Raw genomic sequence first — 24,805 nt, 5'->3', positions numbered from 1 at the left:
CTGTATTTGATTTCTCTAAGGAGTACCACATTTTAATTATGTCAAAATAAAATTCTGATTTGTAATTCAACCCAGTCCATCTAATCTATCTAATTCAAGGAACCTGTACTGAAAAAAAAAAAAAAAAAACTGGAGCAATGTAGCAGCAAATAATTTCTGATAAAAAGGATGCATTTCATTTAAATCAAAATAATTTAAATCAGCAAACCAGAAGTCTGCATTTAAATAAGTTGTTTTACTCTTGATTTGTATTTGCCCTTTTTTTCTCCTTGAAGAATACCCAGTTTTCATTAGTGTGCAACCCTCTTGTCGTGATTATAACAGCTAAATAAAACCCCTTACACTGTAACTGCTTACACTATACCAGGGCTTATTTTATTTTGCAGGATGGTGTGCAGTATCTGTACAAATTTGCATCACTTAGCGTGCATTTACTCCCTTGGGCTCTTATTTAGTAAGTGTTTTGTTGGGGTTTTTTTTCTGCCCAGGATTTGCTCTGGACTGGCTTGGGTTAGTGATGTCTCTGCCCTCCCAGGATTCAAAGGAGGGATTGCCTACAAGGATTGTTCATGCCTCTCCCCTTGTAGCCTTGGGTGAGCAGTGGGCACCTTCTGGGGAAGGCAGGACACGATGCTGGGGAGGCAAGTGCTCCCTCCACTTCCACAGGGCTGGTGGATGCTCTCTGGTGACACCACAACCATCCACATTTGGCCCAGCCGTCACATCCTACTCCCTCTCCAGGGGCTCAGCCATGACATCCATCACATGCAGCCTAAGCAATCCTTCTTAAATTTTCTTTGGAAAATCCATTTCCTGATGGATTACATCCCGCTGAGCTTGAAATGGTGGCGCAGGCATTGTGTTTAATTTCAAACATAATTTTATACAGCTATTCCCAGAGCAGCATCAGGGTTTCACTTAGCTGCATTTTCACCCCCAAAGCCCCCAGCGCTGCCCGCCACTGACATTCCCAGGCAGGGCCCTTCTGTCTGGCACCCTCCTGGCTGGAGGACCGCCAGAGCATCCCCGAGGGATGCAGGCAGCCCCGTGCCCGCGGGGGCGGCGGGCTCCGCATCCTGGCACACGCCCCGCGAGGAAGCCGTGGGCGGTGTGAGGTGGCTTATGAGGCTGAGCGGCCTCCCGGCGCCGCGACTTCCCCCTGCAGCCTGCCAGGGCGTGTTTCCGCAGGCGGTGGCAGCAGCCGGGCCCCATGGCCCGGCACTGAGCCCCCTCAGCCCCCGAGCCTCGGGCCGGCCTGGGCGCTGCCCCGGGAGCGGCGGGTGCCGGGCAGGGAGCGCGGGGCTCGGGCGGCGGCGGACGGCGCGAAGGACACGGGACACCGCGGCTCCTCAGGCTCCGGCCCCCGCACCTCTCCCCTCTCCTGCCAGCCCAGGGGCTGCGGGAAGATGATGCGGCTGCCCGCCTGCCCGCCGGCGCCGAGGACGTGCCTGGGGCTCGGGCTCTGCGTGCTGCTCTGCCTTGGGATGGGTAAGCGGGAGCCAGGGTGGGGGTGTGGGAAGGGGCTGGGAGCCAGCAGCAGCACATGGCCAGCAGGGGATGGTGGCCCTCAGGACACTCCTGGTGCCTTCTGCCAGGGCCGAGCCCAGGGTTTGGGGTAGCTGGCACTTCACGGAGGAGCCCTCAGCTCTCGGCTTCCCGCCGCGCCAGGTTGCTGGCTCCCAGAGAGGCGCGGTGATCTCCCATCCCCGCCAGGGTGAGAGAAATAACAGTGATTTTGGTCAGCTGATGTCTGTGGGGAGCACACGGCACAGCGCTTTGGGCTTAGGTTTCAGTGGCTTCTGCAGCTTTTTGGGTTAAAAGTGGGTGTGTGGTGGAAAAGATTGGCAAAGGTGGCAGCTCGGAGTGCTCTGCACCTCCTGGGCAGCTCAGCACAACTCAGCAGAGTTCTTTCTCCAACAACACAAATCCCCATTGAAGTCCTGCCTGGGCTGTCCCCTGTCCTTTTCTGAGGACTTGTCACAAAGTTCACACAAATCTCGCCTCGTCTCAACAGGGTTGGGATGAGGCTTTTCAGATGTGTGAAATGTTAACCTGGAAACCACACAAAATTCACTTCTGAGCTGGAGTTCGTTGTGGATGCAAAATAAGTTGTGCTTATTGGCATTTTCATGTTTCATTGCAGCTAACAATACTCTAGAGCAAAGCTGGGCTGAACTAAGGTGCTCATTAAAAATCGAGCAAAGCAAAATTAGGAGCTTTTCGGGCTGTTATTGTGAAACTCGGAGGTATTTGATTCTGGGTTTCATTTTGAGTTTCAGTCTCAGAATTTTAAGATAAAACTTGGAGAATTTAGAATTTAGTAGGGAGTGAATTGCAGAGCTCACTTTCAAAGAAAGCAATGACCTCAAGTGTCTCTCTGGGATCTCTGCTCTTCTGTCTTCCCCTCACTCCTTCCCCTACCTCTGTGCTCGCAAAGCATCTGTCAAGCACAAATATATTTTGCTTGTATTTGCATCAGGCAGACAATCTGTCATGAGCAGAACTGTTTCTGTCTCAGATCTTTAAGAGCTTGTGATATGTTAATAATGTAATTACGATAATACGGTAATTTGCCAGACATGTAATTTCTCTGAAAACAATTCTGGTTCCTTGGCTAAAGGATGTATAGTTGGATGTATAGTTTGATGCATGCTAATATCCACTACTAGAAATAGGAGTTTGATAAGAAAACTAAGTGTTCCTCTAGTTTTACTTTTGGGGCACAATTTTTAGATGCTTCTCAAGCAACAAGTCAATGGAAGTCCTGGTGCCTCAGGAGCAGGTGCTTGGCAGACTGATAACAGCAGGACAGCTGATGCACTTATTTTTCTCTCTGTATGCACTCACACACACTCTGAATTCTTTCTCTCCGAAGATCAGCATTCCTACATCAGTGCTCCTGGAAAATACTGGTGCGGTACCCACAAAGGACTGGGTTTTAAAAGCTTTACTGGTGCATGTGGGTAATGCCTTCTCAAGGTTGCCCACAGGGATCACAAGGTCCCAGTTCTCACCTTGTTGTGGCAAAATAGTGGATCCCCGGGTGTCTGCCATCACCCTGGCAGTGACTTTCTGTGCACTGCTGAGTGAGTCACCACATTTACAGGACTGACCCACATGGGACTGCTCATGACCACATCAAGGCACAGCCAGGGCTGGCTCCCAGCACCCGTGTCCTTGGTTTGGCCCAGGTGTCCTGATGCTGGCACATCTCCCTGATGTAGCACTACAGAAGGTCAGGTAGCATCCTAGGATGGAAAGAGTTGCCCTCTGTAAAGCCCATGTGGATTAAACAGTAACAGAGAGGATGCCAGGCTGAATTTTCATGTCGTAGCAGTGGAAGACATTAATGGGAGGCATAATTAACAGGGATTTGAAGGTTGTCTTTCATAGGAAAGGTTGAAGGTTGATTTGAAGGTTGTCTTTCATAGGAATTTCATGCATGTGCAAGCTGTGTAGATCCATTTATTTTCCTTCAAGTTGAATTTTGCTACTCTGATGTTCACCTGAAATGACAGCGTAATTTAGAGCTGCTTCTGGGATGTCATCTGCTGCTGGAGACACTGGTGTCCATGAACAACACTCCCTTGTCTCAGCAGAAAGTGGCAGAACAGCTTTGGTTAACAGCACAAACTTTTTTATTTATTATCTGAATACACTGCTGGTATCCCCATAGGCTTGGTTTTGTCCTGCCATTGCACCTTCACACCTACCTACAAATTGTAGGATGTTCTCAGTCCCAGTTTGTTATCCTATAGCTTGGAGTCCCTCAGTATGACCTTTCCCTGCCCTGTATGCAAACAAAGCATAGGCACTGACTTCAGGGACCCAGCAAACCCAACTTTATGCCCATGGAGTATTTTTAAACTTCCCTGGAGTCTTTTCTTCCAGCTGGGGACCACTTAGCTCTTGGTTTCTTCCCAGGAGTGAAATTTTTTGAGAAGTTTTGAAGAAAATTCCCTACAGCTTTTCTAGGTGACTGGAGAGTTGGGAAGGGAGGGGGAATATCTGCTTCTGTCAGCGAGCAGTGGCTCACAAGTAACTCATTCCGGGAATCCCCTTCCCTGGTGTTACTCCCAGTAAAGAGCTCAGAGTGGAGCTGGGTTTCAGAAAGGGACCATGAGGGCTGAGAAAAATTCCCTGTTTTGTGGCCACCCTTAAATATTGAAGTGTCTATCAATGAGCTTTAGATGCTTGATGTCTGATTTCTGTGCCAGCTCTGGTATGGGTTGAGCTGGGCAGATTTCACGGTGGAGATGGCAGAAATTTTTCTTTACATACTGGATTTGCCCACTTGATCAGTGGATGCAAATTGAGTTTCTGACTTATTCCTCTTCATGCCTTCATCTGTTGTTTTAATTTCTTTTTTCGGATGAGTTTCTCTCTCCTGTTCCAGACATGTGGGAAAAAACTCTTTTGAAACCAAGGGCAGCGTATCTAAGGAACTCCTTTTTTTATTTGTCAGTCTATCCAGAGTGAAACCTGCTGTAAGAACTTGTCTGGAGAAACAGAAACCCAGCTAAAGCCTATTGCTTTCTGCTTATAGAGACTTCTACTTCTTCTGTTGAGTGCTTCTTAAATTAAAGAATTCTTTAGGAAAAAAGAAAACACAGAAGATTAAACTTAGATAAGCCACATTTTTACACACAAAATAGAATTAAAAGTTAAGTTAGAGCTAGAGTTAAATGCCAAGTTTGTAAGGCTATGGGTCAAATGTTCCTTTCACCCACATAATTTCCTTTTTCCAGTTAGATCGGAATGAACCCAGATAGCTCCGGTGACCTCATGTTGCTCTGACTGTAACAGCTTTTTTGCATTTCTTGGATCACTGAGACATTTGTATCCTTTTTGCCGTGTGCATGTTGGACATTCCTGCATTTAAACATGCAAAGTTTGGGGTGGACACTTTTATTAATTGTGGTAGATTACCAGCAGAAGATGCCATCCTTACGCCCTCACACCTTTCCTGCTCATCACTGCCTTGATTCTGAGTTCCAAATGTGGTTTAATGGGGGTAATTAATCTCATATAAATGACTGATGCTATCCCGCTGCCTCTCTTGTGACTTAGTTTTTTCCAGAGCCAGTTTGCTTTTACATCTATGCTGTGCACCCTGGAGGGGGACAGATGCAAACAGGAGTCACAGCTGAGGGGTACAAACAAGTCATTGCCACCAAGAGATGCAATTCTGCTCCTCTCTGGCTTTGTGATCCTCCTCTTCCTTGTACATGTCTGATCCCTGGATTATCTACTTCACCTTCCAGCTTAGCAGAAAGTTTCCTTTTTTTCTTTTTTTTTTAAGACTGGTATATTGAACCAGACTCTGGAGAGCCCTGCAAGGCAGAACATGTGGGATTGGAAGGGAAAGGGGAACCAGATCCCCTCTGCTTGCATGGGGAAGGCATGAGATCATTATGAGTTATTTGTCTGGCTGCATCCCAAGGTCATGCCAGTTTGGGGGAGAATTCCCATGTTCAGAGAAATTCTCACAGAATCACAGAGTTTGTTTTGGAAAGGATCTTAAAGCTTAATTTGTTTTAGCCTCCCTTCCATGGACACTTCCACTAGACCAGGTGGCTCAGAGTCTTACCCAAACTGGCCTTGAACACCTTCAGGGCTGGGACATCCACAACTCCCCTGGGCAACCTGAGCCAGCACCTCACCCCCACCACGATAAATCCTTTCTTTCAATATCTGATCTAAACCTTCCCTCCTTCACCTTGAGGCCATTGTCCCTTGTCCTACTGCTACATGCCCTTCTGAAAAGTCCCTCTCCAGTCTTCCTTAAGGCTCCTTTTAAGCATTCTCTAGGAAGGCTGTTCTAAGGTCTCACTGGAACCTTCTCTTCTCCAGGCTGAAGGCTTCTCCTTCCTTTTAAGGATGTGTTTCCCAGTATAAATGCTGTGCTCATGTGGATGTGGTGTCTTCTATAGGGTGGCAAGGCAGGTGTGCTGGATGCAGTGAAGTCTGTTCACTTGGCAGAAAGAGGTCAGTTTGGTTTCAAAATAGATTAACTTTTATGTTTAATTGAAGCTGTTCTGTCCCCTTTGGATGGGCATCACCATTGGGAGTCTCAGGAGTTCATTTGAGAGTATGTAAATCTTTCCCAACTCGGAAATGCCACAGGCTTTGCTTCTGCTTTTTCACTGTTATGCTTTTAAAATACCATTGGTCCCAGGGGACTCCCTGACTGAAAAGAAAGTGCTGACTGATGGCTAATGGTGGCATTTCTACCTACTCTGAGCTAAATGGACATCCACCTTTTGGCGAGCTCCAGTTGCTATCAATCACATAAAAATTGTTAGAAAAGACGACTGAAGGAAGTCTCTCTGCACATCGCTGCTCTCTCCTTTGCAGGTACCCTCTTGAGTTGTTCTAAATGCCCTAAGATGGGGATTTGGTCCCTGTGGGAGTGCTTCAGAGGGAGCGGAGCTCGCTGTCCGACATCGGTTCCCAAAAGCCGAGAGAGCCCTGCCCTGCCCTCAGTGCTGCAGCAGCACCTGCCCAAGCCTCTCCTTCCACTCCCTCTGCAGCTTCTGGAGCTTGCAGACCCCTCTGGGCTGCTCTGCTCAGCTTTCCCGGGGGTTCTCCGGTTAATCACCATTCTCCCTGCCGTGCTGTTATCCAGGCCTGTGTAATCTCTCCTCCCGCCGCGGGGTGACTGCTGGGGCTGTCTGCAGAGCATCACCCGTGAGGCAGAGCCTGAGCGCAGACCAGTTTTTCTAACAAGATAATGGCTGGCAGGCCTGCAGCCTTGTTAGCTGCACTGGTTAGTGTTGCTATGGCTGTGGGCAAGTACTTCAGCAGGAAAAAAAAAAAAAATTAAAATTTGTAATTTTTCGACTTTGAAGTGGCTTATGTGAGAGGTATCATACTTGATTTTCTTAGTTACTGGCTACTTTCACCTTCTATCAGTTTCAAGGGAGGGCTGGCTGCTTAGGGAGCATGTGAGACAGAGATTTAGTAAGCACTGAAGAAAACTACAGCCTTAAGCAGTGGGGAGGACCTCAATTTCAGAAACTGCTGTGAGGACAGTAGCATGCATGGCAGTGGTACTGCAGGAATTAGGAAGATTATCTGAGAACATCTTCAGCTGGAAGATAAATATAGAGGAAGTACAAAGTGATCCTGTCAGCAAGAGACAGAGACTGCAGGGGAAAAAATTAACAAATTTATTTTTGTCTGTCTTTGTGGCAAATCTCCCCCACCAGCCCCTCTTACACAAATGCCACATCTAGTTTCTGCTCCCAAACTGGGAAATCAAAAGAATGCTGAGCAAGATGTAGGAATTTGATCTCTAAAGGAACTAAAATATGCAAATTTTCTGAGGACATCCAGATTTAGGGGCCCTCCCAGCCCTTTTTTATTCTAGCACGGTCACATGGGCTGGGAATGGAGAAAGGGAGAAGGTTCAGAAGTCTCTTCTTTTGCTTGTTTCTCCAAGTCAAAGACGTCCTTCTGTCCCCACGGCCGTGTGTCCCCGCTGGTTGGCAGGGGACAAAGTGAGCTCTCCAGCCTCTCCTGCCTGAGCAGAGCCCATGTGGTGCACTCTGCAGTGGGGGGAAAGACATGATCTAGTCCCCATCTCCAAGTAGCTCTGGCTCCATATCCAGCTCCGTGCTTGGATCGGACCTCCTGCCTGGTGCCAAGATGAGAAAATTGCCAGTGATTTGTGCAGAGTCGCGATTTTACTCAGGTAGCAAACACAGCAGACTGGACATACCCGGGCAGCGGGCTTGTCCCAGGCTGACTCAGAAAGCAGGAGATTTTTATCTCCACAAGTATTGAAACCTGAGCTGGAGCAAGAGCTGTCAGCTGGCTGGAGCAGCCCCAGCGCTGCAGTGAGCCCCTCTGCCAAAGTATTTCAGATTCCATTTTGTCTTCTCAGATGCTAATTGCAGATCACCCTCTGGTTTTCACAGCCACTTCATGGCTCCAAGAATTTCTTCACTAAAGGTGAAGATGTGCAAACACGCACAAAATAAAACAGCATTACAATGAAATGGAGGCAGCTGGTGGAGTGGGGACAACAAAACACCCTGGGAGTGTTATAATAATTGCCAAATCAACAGTATAGATCTGGGCAAACCAGGGTTACTCTTTTGTTTAGAAGGAATGCAGCATAAAGATGGGAAGTGCATAAAACCATGTATGGGGTACCCTGAGGTTACAGCACAGAAGCAAGCAGGGATCTACTTTTAGAAAAACCTGTTCAGACCATTTCCCTACCTCAGAGCTGCCATGCCATCATCATGCACTAGGATTAATCCTCTCACTTAACTGCTGCAGGCACACTTGAGTCGTGTGAGAGGGTACAAGGAACTGAGGGGAATCACTGTAAACAAAGTCCATCACTGGTTTTATTTGGGATGCTTTCTTTTTCTGCTCCCCTCTCTAACCACATTTGGGATGAGTAAGGGAACTTGACCTGAGCAAAGCATCTGGATTTGCAGCTGCTTTGCTTCACCAAAGCAGCCCAGAGCAGCAGCAGGCTCGTGGTTTGTGATAAGAGGTTGGGTTTGGGGTTGTGCAAGGTTACAGGGTCACTCCTTTTCAGGTCTGCCATGTCCTCTTTGCATGCCTGGACTTGCTGCAGTGGAGTCTGTGAAGAAGGAACCTCAGAGGCTCATCAAGCACTTGTGCCTGGGTTAATCAGCAATCACAGACTCCTTAAAGAGGACAGGCAGCAGGGCCTTAGAGCATCCACTTTTCTCTGTTTTATCCATCTTTCTTAGTGCACACGGTCTTTTCAATGAAACACAGAGGAAGGCACTGTTTTTATGCACTTCTGAGCCAGTGTCTCCACATAGAGGTTATCTGGCCATCTAGCAGGGTCTTTCTGTCATCAGTGTATTCACAGGAGTCACTGATTTAAACACAAAGCATTTTACGTGTAGCACAGGACATTTGTTGGCTTTTGGCTCTGTGAAAAGCCTGGGGAGAATCTCATTCCTCATTGGTAAAATCACCTGGGATAAAGACAAGATCGAGGGGGAGTGTCTAGTCCTGTAAAGATTCAGCTTTTCAAAATGTCTTGATTTTTTGACTCGTTGTTTGTTTTACTTGGAAATCCCTGTAAAATACTGCATTGACCTCAAAGATAAATCATGCAAGTTTGGGGTGAATGTGCTATTCACAGAGAATGGGGGATTTGAGCTGCAGAATTACCTGCAGAGTGGGAATCCCACGTTCATGGTCCTAGGCAAAGTCAGTGATGCCATTAATTTACGAGTAGAGATACCAGCTGCTGTTGCAAAAATAAATAAGGAACTGGAAGGGAAAAAAGCAAAGCAAGGCACAGAAGGGCAGAGAAATGGGGAATGCAGGGGGGAAAGAGAATGGCTTTGGAGCTTCTGTTCACCAGGACTTATTTGGAGGTTTCCAACAGTCTGAGGCTGCTTCTCCAGGGCATTGCTAGGTCTTTAGCTGTCTTTTACTGTCAAATGTCTCTGCAAGACTTCTGTGCCAGAGGAAGTCTGCTCTTACGTGCTGTCTGACTGCCTGTGTGGTCAGGATAACAAAGCTCTCTGAGTCAAGGCTTGGGCAAAGAGTGCAGAAAATAAGGATACAGGCTCAACAGCTCTCCTGACTCTCGGAGCAGGACAAGAAAGAACAATTCTCCTCTATACTCCTTTCTGTTCCAGTTAGTCCTGCTGTATGGGGCATCTGCAGCACAGGCGTGCTTTGAATGAAGCAAGATTTTCTGCCCAGGGAAGAGAAAGTTAGCTCTTCCATCAGTTCAGCATTGCCACATGCCACCAGCCTCCAATGATGGAGTGATATGTGTGCACAGCAAGAAAGTGGGTGGGTTTCAGAGGGGTGGGCTTCAGAGGGATCTGTTTTTAGAAAAGTCATTAAAAATTATTTCCATGGTGAATACCTTTCCCACAGCATGGCTGCAGAGTTAAGCACAGAAATGGCACAAAACTGGATTTTCATTTTTGCTTTGCAGTTCACCTCTAAAGTGAAAGGGGACTTTTGTAGGGCTGAATGACTCTTCATGGACTTTGGTTCCTTCAGGCTAGCAGCATTCAGGTTGCAGTTTCGAGGGTGCAGAGCCTTTTAAGGGTTGTCATGACATCAGCAGGAGTTTCCAGCCCCTGCACATGTACTCCCGAGAAAGTTTTTGTTCTCCTTTTGGTTGCAAAGGAGACTCTGAGGGGCAAGGTAGGGAGAACCTCATAGAACTCATGATGTGATGTCACCCTGACATTTACTGTACACCTACTCTTCCCCTATTGCTGCAAAAGGAAATTGAAAATTATCTTTATCAATCCCAAAGTTTGACTGGATGTTTGACTGGCTGCTCTTTTGAGTCTCTCCAATAATAGTAAGAGCTGCACTGTGAGAACAAGTGAAGATGTGGCCAAAGATAAAAACACACACACACACAGAGGTGCAGGAGAAGCAACTTCAACAATCACAGCCTGAAGTGGGTTGCTTTTAAGGTGAACAGAAGGAAATTCTTTCTCACACAGCATGTAATCAAACTGCACAAGTCATTGCCAGAGGATGTTGTGAATGCCAAAAATATATGTGCATTCCTGAAAGGGCATTGCTGAAAGGGCATTCCTGAAAGGGCAAGAACTCTTCCTGCAAGGTAGGTCTAGTAGTAGCAATTTAAATGCTGATGTCAAAAAATCCCAAATTTCAGGCTGCAAAGGTTGGCAAGACAAAGGAGATTTTCTCCTGTGTGGAAGAATTCATTTTTCTCTCATTTTGCTACCAGTTGAGGGCTGACAGAGGTCAGTCTGCTGAGCAGCTCCTGGCCTGCCCCAGCTTGGTTGCTCAGGATCTGCAATGCTTTAGAAGGGAAAGTACAGGCAGTGTGGGGAAAATAATGAAACTTTCCCTTTGGAAGACCAGTGGAGTGGCTGAGTAGAGGGAAACCAGTTAAATAAGAAATTGCTAATTTAATTACATATTCTATTTTATTCAACTAATATTAAAACATTCTGTAGTGTTGCCAGGACCTCCACAGTATTTTGGTGTGTTTTCTAGATTTAATGTCAAGTATGCAAGTGAAACAGGGGAGGGGAGAGAAATTTATTTCACAGAATCACAGAATCATTTAGGTTGGAAAAGACCTTTAAGATCTTTGAGCCCAACCTTTAACTCAGCCTTGCCAAGTCCATCAACAAACCATGTCCCTAAGTGCCACCTCTACATGTCTGTTAAATGTTCTGTCCCAGGCTTTGTGTCTGGGCTTTACTCCAGCAGGCAGCCCCAAGATCCAGCTGTGGGGAGGCACTGGCTGAGCATCTGCTTGTCTCCCTCCAGCACTGGCAGCTGTAGGATTGTCAGCAAGTCACCGGGCTGTGCCACAGGGGTCTTGCTGTGACAGTGGCCCCAGGGTCTGTGAGTCACCCCAGGGTCTGTGAGTCACTGGTAAGCAAATGAGGCCTGGCAGGGAAGCAGCTTGTGGCTGCCTTGGGCACCGGCTGAATGTGAATGTGCAGCATCCCCCGGTCCAGCCCGAGTGCTGCGCTCTGCCTCTGGACAGCGTGGCTGCAGTTAGGCTGGGACTAGCAAGAGTGAGCCAGCATCAGCCTGACTTTGCTGGGGTGCTGGCAGTTCTGAAGCTCAGCTTTGTGCAGTGCTCAGCTCACACTTCAGGCAGAGGCTTTGCTTGTGGGCCCTCCCCTACACTGATGGGCGATGCTGCGCTGTTCTGCAGGGAAATAAGAGGGAATCTGAATATTTTCTGTCCTGAAGAAAGCTATTTGCTTGTTTTTCTGCTCTCAGTCAGTGGAGTGTAACAGATTGATATCCCACTTCCACCACTGGAGATGAGTGCTAAGGCAGCAGGACAGAGAGCAACCTGATCTTCTGGACTAACAAAGGCGGGTTACAATGATGATGATGAAGCACATCATCCCCAGGCTTGCACTGACTTGGGTGAAAGCCCAGCCATATGCCCTGTGGTGCAGCACAGGGCTGTGTGTTCATGCTGGGTCACCTTTCAGCAGCAGCAGGAACTCCTTGCTGAGCTGCTCCCTCGGATGTCAGGCCTGTGAACCTTTACCCACTGGAAAGAGGAAGGAGTGGGAAAGCAAGGCGGATCATGAGAGCGGGGTGCTTAGTAGGGGAATTACTGCTCACAGAGTTGTACCTAATTTCACCCTGCAAGGGTCTCAGCTTACTGTTGTCAGCCCATGTACTCCAGGTATGGCACCAGCACAGTCACTGGCCAGGAGTTGGGGAACATCTGTACTGGTTCCAAGTCATCCCATGAGCTTTCATAAAGATAAATTCATTCTAGCTAGACTAGGCAAAATTTTTCAGTTGTTAATGCTGGAAGACTGATAACAGTGTGGCTGCAACCTTTGTGTATCATTGTATGGTTGATTCTAGTTTCTGGGATCTTGGAAGTTTTGGGTTTTTTAATTTGACAAAAAAAAACAACTACCAAAAATCCCCCAGCCCCCCTGAACAAATAGTCCACTGTGGTGCTGTTAGTCATGCAGAGAACCCAGTGGAGAGTTACGCAGATTTTCCAAACACCAGGCTCTGAAAAGGGAGCGCAGAGGAGACAGAAGTTTGTGCATGTGTGTTTCTATCCCTGTTTTTAAAGGGGCTAGCAAAATTTCTGTTCAGGCAAGCACCTCTTCTACCTTTGCCTTCAGCAATCCATGCAGCAATCCTTGTGGATTGGTCATGATCCTGAGTAGGACTGGAGCAAGATGTACAAGGCAATGCCCAAGGATGGCTCCCCTCAGTGCAGAGCTGAAGCTGTAAAACAGCTCTGTGGGTGATGAGGGATGTGAGGAATCAGAGCCAAAAAGGGTGAACTTTAGGCAACAGGTCCTGGCACAAGGCTGTACCACTGACTCACTGACTTTTGTTTGTCCCTCACCTGCAGGCCAAGCACTGGAGAACAAAGTAGTCAAAAGCAAAGTGGGGGAAAAGGTCAGCCTGCCTTGTTGTCATGAAATTCCCAGCTCAGAAAGCCTACAAAATTACCGTGTCTACTGGCAGAAGAACATTACGGATGTGGTGCTGGCCTACCCAGAGGAGAATATGATATTCCAGCACGAGCGGTACCAGAACCGGACAGAGATGGACCCCTGGAACCTCACCCTGTGGATCTCCCCCATGGAAATCCTGGACAATGGCTCTTACCAGTGTGTAGTTCAGCGCAATTCTGTTCTCGTGTGTAGAGAGTCTGTCATCCTCTTTGTGACAGGTAGGTGGGGTGCCTCCTGACATCTGAGGCACTCCAGTGCCAGCTTCTGGGGGTGAAGGATGCTCTTCCAGCCTTATTCATACTGTAGCAGATAGACTTCCATCAGGAAGCCTGAAAGAGTGCTGGAAGATGTGTTAACTGCTTCCATTCCAGCAGCCTCACTTCTTACCTTTCTAAAGCTACCCCAGGTACAGAAATTTTTTTCCCACCACCAACCCAACCTCCTCCCCTTGATGTCTTCCTCTTGTGAAAGGATCCCTCCTGGGGCCCTCCCCAGGTACCACTGGTGACTTCCTCCTACCTGAGGAAGCCTCTGCTGTCTTTGGGGCAAAGCAAGACCAAGCCCTTAGTCTTGCCCTTAGCAAGACCAAAGTGAAAGAGAAATAGGGTGGCCATGGCAGCATCCCAGCCCTGCATCCAAACCCCTGTGCAACTAGCTGCACTGCAGCTCCACAGCCAAAGGCTGAATTCATCATGGACCTTTGAGGCTTTTTACATTAAAGAAACAGAATTCCTTTGTTCAAAATGAATCTGAATATTTTCTTAGAGGCCACAAAAAGTTCCACTGACATTTTCCATTTCCACCAGTGTTTTTGTGGCAGTTGATCTCAACCAAAGACAGAGACACTGGTGACATATATAAATATATATTTGAATACCTTTAACAGCAGAGAGTTACATGAATGTTCCAGACAAGTCAGTGAAGGAGCATTCCTCATCTGGAAGGAGATTTGGCAACAAAATAAGACGAGCTCCTGAGGTTTGACCATTTCCTGCTGGTCTGAGGGCATATGTGCAAGGAGACAAATTTAGTGACCTTTCTGGGAACTGGCATGAAAAAAGGGAAGTGTACTGCCAGCACCCTTTTTTAACTATGAGGGTTGAGAAGTTAACTGCATAAAAAACTACGGATCTTTTTTCCTGTCCACAAATACTCCAGTTTCTTTCCAGCCAGAAATCCCCTTGCTGTCTTTACAGGCCAGCTGAAATAATTATGCTAGACTTCTGCTCCCTTTGGTGAAGTGGGATCAAGTTATTGTGGAGATCAGGAAAGGGAAATGCTGGAATCAGGCTGGGATGTCTGAAGAGATTTTCCGGGCTGGATGGCAGTGCGGTATTGCTCAACAGAGAGCGGGCCTGGAAGGAAAACTGTCTCTCCTTGCTTGCCACTGCTCAGCCACACAGTGTTGAGCAAGTTTCTTTCACTAGTGACTGGTTGCTTGGTATTTTAGCCCATAGGCAGAAAAAACTTCCCGTGGTGAATGCCCTGTGGGGTAGTCTTTGCTTTGACCGTGGGTTTTGGGGGCTGCAAACCTGGCTGTGGCCTGACAGGATGGTAACCAAATCCCTCTTGCTTCAGCTGACTTCAGCAAGCCCAACATAACGGCAGAGGTGTCCGCCGATTCGTGCGAGTCGACTGAGATGGTGATAACATGTTCTTCTCACGGGGGTTTCCCCAAGCCCAAAATCTCTGGAGCCCTCAACAATGTGTCCGTGGAGTGGAATGCCAGCTGGGTGTCCGAGTCCAGCCTCAGCCCATACAATGTCACCGGAAAACTGGTGCTCAACGTGACCAAAGACATCAACATCACTTGCTCCGTTGAATACAGTGGCTTTGCCAAGTCTACCAGTTTGCCTCTGAGTATGTTTTATTAATGTTTTTGTAACAGAACCATTTGGTTGAATCTGCTGAGTTGCCTCTCTAAGAATGCAGCAGATTTTGTGCAAGTGTTCATGCAAGGATTACCCAATGATCCCGCTTGTGAACAACGCACCAAAATATTTTAGAGGCTGGAAGATAGCCGTGGTAGGAAAGGGAGAGTTACAACAGTGACTAACAAGCAGAAGCAGCTCTGTCTTCCTGCAGCTCTACTACAGCTGGACTGAGAGCTGAACTGGGTCCTGTTGTGATCTGGTAATGTCACGTTTGGTGGCTCCCACAGGCTGTGGCTGCCACCATCCAGTGCCACTCCATACCAGCATGGTCCTGCTGCCCGCTGTGTGACACAGACCTGGTATTTGAACGGGGGGACCAGAGAAATGTGTCTGCTCTAAAAGCCACAGGCTGCACTTTAAAAGAATTTCCTCATTTAACAAGCATGTTTGTCCCTGCTTCAGTGAAAGAAACTGTCAGCTGGGGTCTAGACAAAATTCTGCTTTCAAATGTAATATAGGGTTAACTCATACGAAAAGAATTCCATCACTTCCATCTAAGCATGGCTTAGAAGTGATGGCATAATAGATAAGTCTGTGCTTTGAAAAGCTTGAGGCACAAGTGGAAACAGCATGAGTGAAGGCAGCACACTACATTCCAGATGTTTTGCAGTAGAAGGGGATTTGCAAGAAAATTTGTAAAACCAAAAGGATTTTTTTTTCCCATCTTGTTACCAAAAAAGTATTCTGAAATGTCTCTGGGCCTGATGTTTTTACTGTGGAGATAAGGGCACCTTCAAGGGAAGATAGAGAAGCAGTATTTTTCCTAGGGAGTTGTACTTTATTCATCAAGGTAGCTTATTCATCTATCTTACTGAAATCAAAGGGGCTTGTAGGGAGAGGTGCCATTCAGCTTCAGAACAAATGCCAGGAACTGGTGCTTTATGAATATTGGCTATTGCTGGATATAGAACATAATGTCCCTAATGAAGGGAGAATAAGGTTATGAATAGCTCGATACACAGAAACAGAGAACAAGAAAAAAAAAAAAAAATCCGTAATCAGAGGAGAGTGCAGTCAACAGTGACACAGCCACAGCAGTCACAAACCCCCCATTTTTTTGACTAATAGGATGTGGAACCACTACCATTTTGGTATGGTGTAAATGGTCCTCCAAACAATCCTTTCATGAACACTGAGTTACAGACAGAACAGAGCCTCTGGTAAATGTAGAAGGCAACCCCTGCAGATTTGGAGGTTTGCATCCCCTCCTGAGGGGAAGACTGAACAGCAGATCAGGCTAATTAATGCCTTAGGAGGGGAACAATGCTTACCTGTGCCAGATGCAGATGGTGGAAGAACTGAAGATCTGTGCAGATAGGTCTGCAGACCTATGGACATGCAGCAAGTCCTGTCCTATACAAGAATGGCTCAGTATTTACTCTAAAATCCCAGTGGTAGAATGGGATTTTCCACCGTCTCCAATGGTGAAAAGCCAAGGGCTCCAGACACACTAAAACTGAATTCTGCCACAACACTGTTCCTGCCATGCAGAAAAAAGTCTAGACTGTTAAATGCATCCTCCTCCTTCACCTGTGAATCCAAAGGCAAAAAAAATAGTCATAAATCTGATGAAAACAGCAAAGAAAACTGCAGAGTACTTTTGAGAGCAGAAATTTTCTAACTGTGAACTTAGACTTTTCCACCAAGCCTAGCTATTTTCCCTGAAACAGCTCATGTGTTTTTAAATATTTCTTGTCTCAGTCCTGTTCTGGATGAAGACCCAGCTTTTTACGTTCTGTGGATGTGTTAAAAATTTCAGCCCCTAGCAATTGTGGGTGAATGGCAGAAATTTAGGTGAAATTTCAGCTTTGTTTGCTTGTATATTGATTAAGTTCATTTTCAGGCTGAATAGCGAGTTAGAAGTTGGCCAGAACCCCAAAATTCACATACCTGCTTTTACATGAAAATGCCAATATCCTGTTGGGCCATTTATTTATGTTTTATTTCTCCTGTCTCAGAAAAAACAAACAACTGCATTGTTCCTCCTGTACATCCATCTTATAATGTCATTACTGCTTCAATTATCATCGTTATCATCTTCATTGTGGCTATCACCCTGGCAGCAAGATACCTCCCAAGGCATGGTAAGTGCAGCTTCTTTTTCAAGGTGTCTGCTAGTGCTCATGGAGTTTCTATGTAAGATACACATTTATAGAAACTTTACTGTCACACTAGGTATTTCTGTATCACCTTCTCGTTTTTCTAATTTTCTTTTTTTTTTTCCTTTTAGCATCCACTGTCACAAAATCTAAGTCTAGCTTATGATTTTCCTACATTTTGTGTGCAGGCAACATTTGAGTTCAGGTTTGAGAGTGAAGAGGTGACAGGGAGTTTTGACAGCAGATCAAAATATTTCCAAAATCAGGGATAATGAAGAAGTTCACAAAGGTTCATTTTTATGTATTAAGATGCTTTAAGATGCCAAGAATCTTGGTGATCATGATAGACACAAGCTGAGCAATGAGAGCTTCAAAATTGGATATTGCTCCACACCCTACTTAATTCCTCAGAAAGTCACTGAGCCAAAGTAACAAAAACACCTAGTGTTAGAGCCACAGGAAAGACTTCAGCAGAGCAATGTCCTACTTTTATGAGAACACCAACCAGGAGACTTAGATTTGTATTCTTTGTATGGCCAAAAATGGCACAGGTAAAGTGTCTGGTCCCATCTTATGAAGTCTTCAGTAACTCCAGAGAAGTCTCCAAGAGTTTTTCAGTGGCAAAGGGGACCTCAAATATCTCAGGGTTAGTGGACAGCTGAGTAATTTACTTTTTTATCCTCAGAAAAATCCTATCTGTCAGCTGTTGCTCCTAATCATGTCTAAGCTGACCTTGCCAGAAAGTCCCCAAAAGATGTGGGCAGGCATTTAATAGATTCATGAAGGCAGGTAGGATTGAAAGTCAACAGCAGTAGGTGCCTCATCCACATCCTGTGAGCAGCTTTGTAGAGCAGTCCTGGAAAATGACAGCAGGCCTTACAACACATGAGGATAAATAACACCCAGCTGATGTCTGTCAGGTCACTGGGGGAGCCACATCTGGGGACAAGAATCTCACACTGAGGGCTCTATGTTCAGGCCACTTACACCACCTGCCTGTGGTACTGCCCTTTGGAAAAGGTCATTTTCTGGGCAGCAAGGACTCAGCCCACTTACAGCCACCTGTAAGTTTGCCTTGCTTGTGTCTTCTGAAACCTCTACTTCAATTTTAGACAAATTCACTCCCCAGTCAGATGTGTGGAGCACTCTACTATTTTTCTTTTCCCCTCCACATCAACCACATCCCTTCAAAAACCAACGTGACCATTGAGTCAAGCTGGGCTAATTTCCTTTTAGTGTTTTATCACAAAGAAAGGAAGCTTCTGGAAGGCAGTGAGTCTGGGTCCTCCTGTGCACCTCCTCATTTTCCACCTCTGTGCCCTTATGACACCAGTGCCAGTTCTTCTCCCCTGCTGTTCCCTGGGGCTGTATCAACAGGAAAGCAACAAGCAGGCTGAAACCAAGAAAATCACAGTTGATCAGAGCTGTTAGCTGCATGTATAATGAACTTCTAATTATAGGAGAAAATGAACTGGAATCGGAAGGTTTGGCTCTCAACAATTATAGGCTGGAAATTAAAAGGTTCCTTACCATTAAATTAGCAAGATCCTGGAGCACTCTGAAATAGCCTTTTATATAGGAACTGAGTTGCTTTTAAGCAGATGTAAAAAGCATACCCATGTGGTAGAATGCAATCACCTGCAAACAGCGTGGCACACGGCCAGATTAACTGGAATTTCCCTTTTAGTCCCACTTCCATAATATGCACAGGGTGTAGATTTGCTGAGTCAGGTGGTGCTATTTGGTTCAGCCAATTTCCAGACCAGGCATGGAAGAAACTGTAAAAGAAACTGTAAGAAGTGTAAGAAACTGAAGCCAGAGCTTCCATCCAGCTTTTCAGTTTGTGTAGCTGTCCCATTTCAGTGCTGCAGTGCATGGCCACCTGTCTGGGAAGGGAAGTATCTGCCCTAAGATGCTTCCTGTGGCTGCTGCTGCAGGTCACCTCTCAAGAGCTCTCATGGGAGCTCAGAATAGGTCTGAGAGTACCTCTGTTGTTCTGAGCCATGGAAAGCTGAGTCAGGAGTTGCTAAGAGTGGTTTCTCAAAAAGCCATGCTTCAAAGAGCTGAAGTGTGGGAGGAAAGAATAGAAAGGCAGAGCAAAAGAAAACGGAAGAGTTCTCAGATACATGATTGTTGTGGTGGCCAAAACAATCAGGTGCTGTGTTGAGGTTCACAACCACCTACTCGGAGGAGCTCAGCCTACTTGGCAGTAATTTAAGAATGAAAACACAAAGCACGAAGATTAGAGGTGACCAAGATTAAAGAATAGTTTAGGATTCACATTGCATAATTTGTGCTAGCACAATTGAACAAGATTCAACTTGAACTACTAAAATTCAGTCATAGATGGTGAGATATTAAGGGGATTTGCTTAATATGAGATCCTCTTAAAGCACTGAGTTTGTTGGTTTTAAAACAGGCATTCTTTCACTCAATAGGTAAATTGCAATTAGTGACATGTAACTTCCATCATTATTTCCCTTCTGACCTTATCTCAGCATGTAGCAACTTGTTCTTGTGCCAGGCTAAGGTTCTAGCCCTGTGCTAATGAGAGCAGCTTTATCCATATGACACTATATAGATCGTATTTATTTGTAACAGAGCTGTCTCTCAGATCAGACTATGACCATATTCATATACTAACAAGGGATCTTCTTTTCAGTTTGTTCTCACTGTTGTAAGCGCCAGGATTCAGTGGAAGAGACTGTGAAAGAATATACAAAGGCACCCATGAGCTCTAAAGTGACAGCTGAAACATCATCTGTATGACCAGATAGCATTTGCAGGTAATTTTCTTCACTCTTCTCTTGGCAAAACAGTTTCTCAAATACCATTACATGCTTCTGCAATGTTAGCTCAAAACACCACGTGTCACCCAGCTGTCAGGATCTGCAGTGACATCCCCTGCCATTGCCCCTGTGCTCATTTTATGGGCCTCCCAACTAAACACTGGGCTGTCTTTTAGTGCCTGTCCTGTTGGGCTCATTTGTGAGTTCCTCATCCCTACCTCAGGTGCCACGTGTGGCTTTACCCCTAGAGGTTCCGGCTGATTCCCTGTGAGCCTGATCTGATGCCTCAACGTGGGAACATCACTGATGATAGAAACTGAGGATTGACCAAATGGTGGTAAGGGAGGGGGAACAAAAGAACAACTCCAGTTTTCCCAGTATGATGAGACACGCCAGTCCACTTGTGAGATATGTCCATTCCCTTCAGCAGCTGGAGGAACAGAGAAGGGAAAGTTTCCTTCCTCAAACTTGCCCAGAAAGCATTCCTATTTTAAAAGGAGTTACTTTTGATAATGGGGTGTTAGAAAAGATGGGCTAGGAAAGTCTGACTTGCCAAGGTTTTATGATTACAAAAGATTATATTTGCTTTGGTTTGAAAGCTCAGCAGTTTTCAGGGCTGTGTCCTCCAAAAAGACACTTAAGTGAAGATTAGCAGTTAACTGTTCTTATTCATATCATTATCCAGGTGACTGCATTTCTGCTCTCGCCACTGCATGCAGTATTGCCAGGGTAATGCCTGCAGAATTGCCAGGGTAATGCCCCAGAGCAGCAGCTGTGGGGACCTGGAAGTCACAACTTTGTCAGGTTGTCCACTGCAGAATCTAAAAGTTTAATAGTTTGGAGCCGGAAAGGAGGGGAAACTCTCATTCAGGCCACTTGTCTCATTTCCAAACCTGACCACCCACTCATGTTTTCCTCTGGGGAAGGCCCTGTCTGGAACAGATACTAGAATGAATTAGCATGAATTCTGGGGAGTTTTGTGATGCGAGTGGCAGGAGTTCACCTACAAAATAAACCCATTCTCTTTTGTTGTAAAAGTTTGTCAGGATTTTCCTGTAGGTGGCTGGTGCTTCCCAGCTCCAGCGCCTGGGACAGCTGCAGTCTGTGGATGGAAGCTGGGCTTCCTTGGTGGCTGGCTGCCATCTCGTGATGCACTGAGCCATGTCCTGCTGCTGCTTAAGCAGGGAAGCACGTTCATTAATCATCCTCACTCTGTTCCCAAGGGTTTTGCAGGGAGCGAGGGCCAGGCTGCCCTGCCCGCTCAGAACAGCTCCGAGTTTAGGGACCAGGAGCCCTCTTGTGGAGGGCTCTCACAGGTGATACCTGTTGGTCGGCTCCGCAGCATTACCGGGGTACATGTAAGGCGTGAAAAACAAAAAGTCGGTGAAATCTTTTCCTCGGGTCCCTCAGGTTCTTCACGCTGTGCATCCCGCACTGCAGACTCCATGCTGGCTGTACAGTGATGCTTGCTGCATGGACCCTTTGGCTCTCTGCAAGGGGGTGGCGGCAGCAGCAAACTCCGCTCACCACGGCTCAAACACAACCTCCTGCGGACCAGCGCAGCCCCCGCCCACGGTGGAAGCTGTGCGGCGGCCTCGTTACAAGAGGTCGCTGGGATTCCAGCCGAGAGGACCCTCCGTGTTCCTGCAGCGGGGCTGAAGCGTGTCATCAGTGCCACACCAGGTCAAGGCTTCAGCAACCTCTGGCTTTGATGCTGCCTCTGTGAGAATCAGGCAGAGCCCTAGCAGGGAGCCCATGCCCACCTACCCCTTCAGTAACACGGAGCTGCCCTTCGGGACACCCCAAATCCTGACGTGCAGTCTTGTCCGTTTGTGCCTCCATGCCGTGAGTGGGAGCAGCCAAAACTTATTTTATATTCAGCCTCACGCAAATATCTGAACTTCCTGCTGGAGGACTTTGGATTTGGACTCAACTGTTACAGATACGCATCCCTTCTCCCCTGAAAAGGAAATAGTGGACACATTTTTCATGAAAAAAAGACACCTTGGAAGTGAGTCTGTGTGCCTCATGCTTATTTGCAGCGCTATGAGAACTTTTTAGGGAATGGTACACACTGACAGCACTCCTAAGAGCTAATTAATATTGCTTATATACTGCAGTGGCACAAGTTCTCGTACCCTTTCTCTCCTGAAAGGACAGCCTTACCAACCCCAGCACCGAGGTACAGCTCCTCCATTCAGCTGCTGTGTGAGGGCACACCACCTGTGCACACACGTGGCCAATTCCTTCCCAGCCACACCTGTAAAGCCCCATTGGAACTTGTGTGACAGCCAGTGGTGATCTCGTGTTATCTACTGTAATCAAATGTAACTCGGGGCCTTGCTTCATAAACATGGGTCTGCTTCTGTGTGTAAACTGCCATGGGATACTTGTTAGGGAAAGCTCTGCAGATTTTTGGGAGTTTCTCACAGCAGCACAAGGATATTTACTTTGCACCGAACATCGCCGCTTTCTGCCAGTGTTCTCTCCACACACCCAGGACTAGAAGGAATTTCTCTACCAGATGATAACTTTGAACAGGACTCGTCTGATCCAGGTGACATTCTTGCCTACTGTGTAGGAAAAAAATGGCTTCTCATTTTGAGGGGAAAGGAGGAAAATGCCCCAACCCCCAATAAGCTTCCTAAGCAACTCTGCCCTGAATTTGACTGGAACATTTTTCCCTTTTGCTCTGCAAGCTGTACCTATTCCTCGCTGTTCTATCCACGTTATCAAGGCAAACCAGTCTGAAAGCACAGTGCCATCCTCTCTGTGAGATGTTATTTGAGCCGCTTATCTTCCTAGGACACAGCAAAGACATAGTCCATCCATTTCACTTTTTTTCCAGTTGGTACATATTGAGAAACTGCTAGAGAAAATAGGGGGATTAAAAGTGGTTTATAGGATACTGAGCTCTGGGATTAAGTAAAAAATAAGACAATGCTTCCTTCCTACTCCTGCAGAGTCACGCTGTGCCATCACCTTTTTACTGCTTTCCCATTGTAGCAAGTGTAATGGGAACTTCAGGACATTCTTACAGAGGAGTTTTTGACAGAGAAAAGGAGGTAAACTGGGGGTTAAGGAAGCAATTGCACTTGTGTGTTCTGGCTGCAAACAGAACACAAGTGATAGAAATCAGGGTGTTTTCAAAAGGCTGCCTGACCCTATTGCAGGACTTGGTGCATGAGTGATGTGTCCCACACTTTTCAGATTTCCTGTTCTTTCAGCCTATGCTTGCTCCAGCACAAACCACCAGCTCCTTGCAGGCTGACCACCCTCTCTTGGCATTCACTTCCAACTTTGCTGATTTCCAACAGTGTTCTTCCCTGTAACCACACTGCAGCTGCACCTTGCCAGCCACACCACAGCTCTGCCAGTTGTAGCAGCATGTTTTCCCTCTCACTATCCCATGCTCTCTTCTTCTGCTCCTGACCAGTCATTGTGCAGCCTCCTGGTGAAGGGTTTTTCTTTTGCTCTGCGCTAAACCTTTCCACATCACCGCAGACTCCAGTAACACTTCCAGTAACTCCTTCTAAAGGAATCCAAAACTTTCACTGATAAATATTTCTAGCATCAGGTTATTTGGTTCATTTTTCATTAAGCACTAATACTCTGGATCATGTTTTTTATTGCCTTATGCTGTATTCAGTGAATTGTACACAAATGGTTTCTGTGAGACCTTCTCAGCTTTATATCTGTGTCATTGTAGCAAGTGAGCTGCTCTGTTTACCATGGGTGTTTTGTATATAATGTTGTTTAGTGGGGTTCCTCCTTCAATTGTATTAAAAATAAGTTTTAAATTTAGTTTCCTTTCATTAGTAATAAAAGATGTCTGTCTATGCACTGTGTAGAACCTTTCTGTTGTTCATGTTAGTCACCATCTCACAGCATCCAGGTAGGTGATGCAGGTGTTGACAAAACTGTACCAGGTACAGCTGGCATCAAGCTACAGCTCTGTCCAGTGTGCTGACAGCAATGACAAAATGACACTCAGGTAACAACTTGTGACTTCTACACCCCTGACATCTCTCAGTTTGCCAGGGGTTAGCTGAGCAGTGTAGCCACAGATCATCCTTCTCCCTCCAAAGAGGTTCTCTGCAAAAGCAAAACCCAGAGTAAAGTGTTCTCACTGTACCCATTACTTGGGTTACCTACTCTGAAAGTGGAGGGTCAATAATTTCAGTGCTGTGCTTTTGCTGGGGGTGGAGGGAGTGAGGATGTGAAGATTCCTTTACAGGTATGTAAGAAACAAACTCTGAACCAATTCTTCACTCCCCATTTGGGAGTCTAAGAAATAAGGAAGTGCAGGGAACTAAATTCAGCAGAAAACTGAGAAACAAATGGCTGCTAATCTTGAGTGTAGCTGGAAGTCTCTGCTTCCCCTTAAGAACATGTAGCAGCCCTCCCTTGCACAGAGAGAAAATCCACACAACTGCTACACCTTGGCTCACAGCCTTCCCTCTCATGGAGAACATCCCTGCATCAATGGTCAGGCACAGGAAAATCAGTATTCTTTAGGCATCACATCAAATACCACCAAACGGGAATAGAGAGAGCAATGACACAGCTAAATGTCATCAGAGCTGCTGTACAGATAAGACTGTGGGATATTGGGAGGGGATGTAATAGCAAGAATAAAGAAGATAAAAAAGATGAAGATAAGACTTCGCTGTGTATGCACGATGGCAATAATGTGACTTAGAAAAGGGACTCTTTTCTTTTTTTTTTTTTTTTTTGGGGGGGTGGGGTGGGCAAAGGACCATTACTGTCACCAGCACATACAGCTTAAAACAGGAACAGAGAAAGATATATCCATACCTCTGCTTATGCAGATCCTTCACATATACAAAGAAAAGGAAAATCAGAGCTGGTTGATGACAACCCTGAAATACATGTTTCTTCAGTGGAAAAAAATGAGCTACACTGGAGTGTTTAGAAAATTAAATGCTCACTTCAGGAGTCAGAAAACACAACACCTTCTTGAAAGCAAACTGTGCCAAAAATCTGCTTTGGGT

General features: G+C 46.3%; 1 protein-coding gene across 1 annotated transcript; it reads left to right on the top strand.

The window, feature by feature from the left end:
* Nucleotides 1-1,384: 1,384 nt before the first annotated feature.
* On the top strand, nucleotides 1,385-23,633 carry CD80 (CD80 molecule). Its single transcript, XM_031505872.1, has 6 exons — nucleotides 1,385-1,488; nucleotides 12,863-13,186; nucleotides 14,547-14,828; nucleotides 16,861-16,986; nucleotides 19,664-19,787; nucleotides 21,201-23,633. Exons 1-5 carry the CDS (start codon nucleotides 1,407-1,409, stop codon nucleotides 19,768-19,770), a joined length of 921 nt encoding a protein of 306 aa, XP_031361732.1. The 5' UTR covers nucleotides 1,385-1,406; the 3' UTR covers nucleotides 19,771-19,787; nucleotides 21,201-23,633.
* The last annotated feature ends 1,172 nt before the right edge of the window (nucleotides 23,634-24,805 follow it).

The sequence above is a fragment of the Lonchura striata genome, chromosome 2, assembly GCF_046129695.1.
Source record: "Lonchura striata isolate bLonStr1 chromosome 2, bLonStr1.mat, whole genome shotgun sequence".
Lineage (NCBI taxonomy): Eukaryota > Metazoa > Chordata > Aves > Passeriformes > Estrildidae > Lonchura > Lonchura striata.
This window is presented reverse-complemented; position numbering and strand designations above follow the sequence as displayed.

What these genes read in the sequence shown, in the direction of transcription:
- CD80 (XM_031505872.1), top strand. Translation starts at nt 1,407, where the DNA reads ATGATGCGGCTGCCCGCCTGCCCGCCGGCGCCGAGGACGTGCCTGGGG. An exon ending in TGTCATCCTCTTTGTGACAG is followed by an intron (nt 13,187 to 14,546) that starts GTAGGTGGGGTG and finishes CTCTTGCTTCAG; the next exon opens with CTGACTTCAGCAAGCCCAAC. An exon ending in AAGATACCTCCCAAGGCATG is followed by an intron (nt 16,987 to 19,663) that starts GTAAGTGCAGCT and finishes TCTTCTTTTCAG; the next exon opens with TTTGTTCTCACTGTTGTAAG.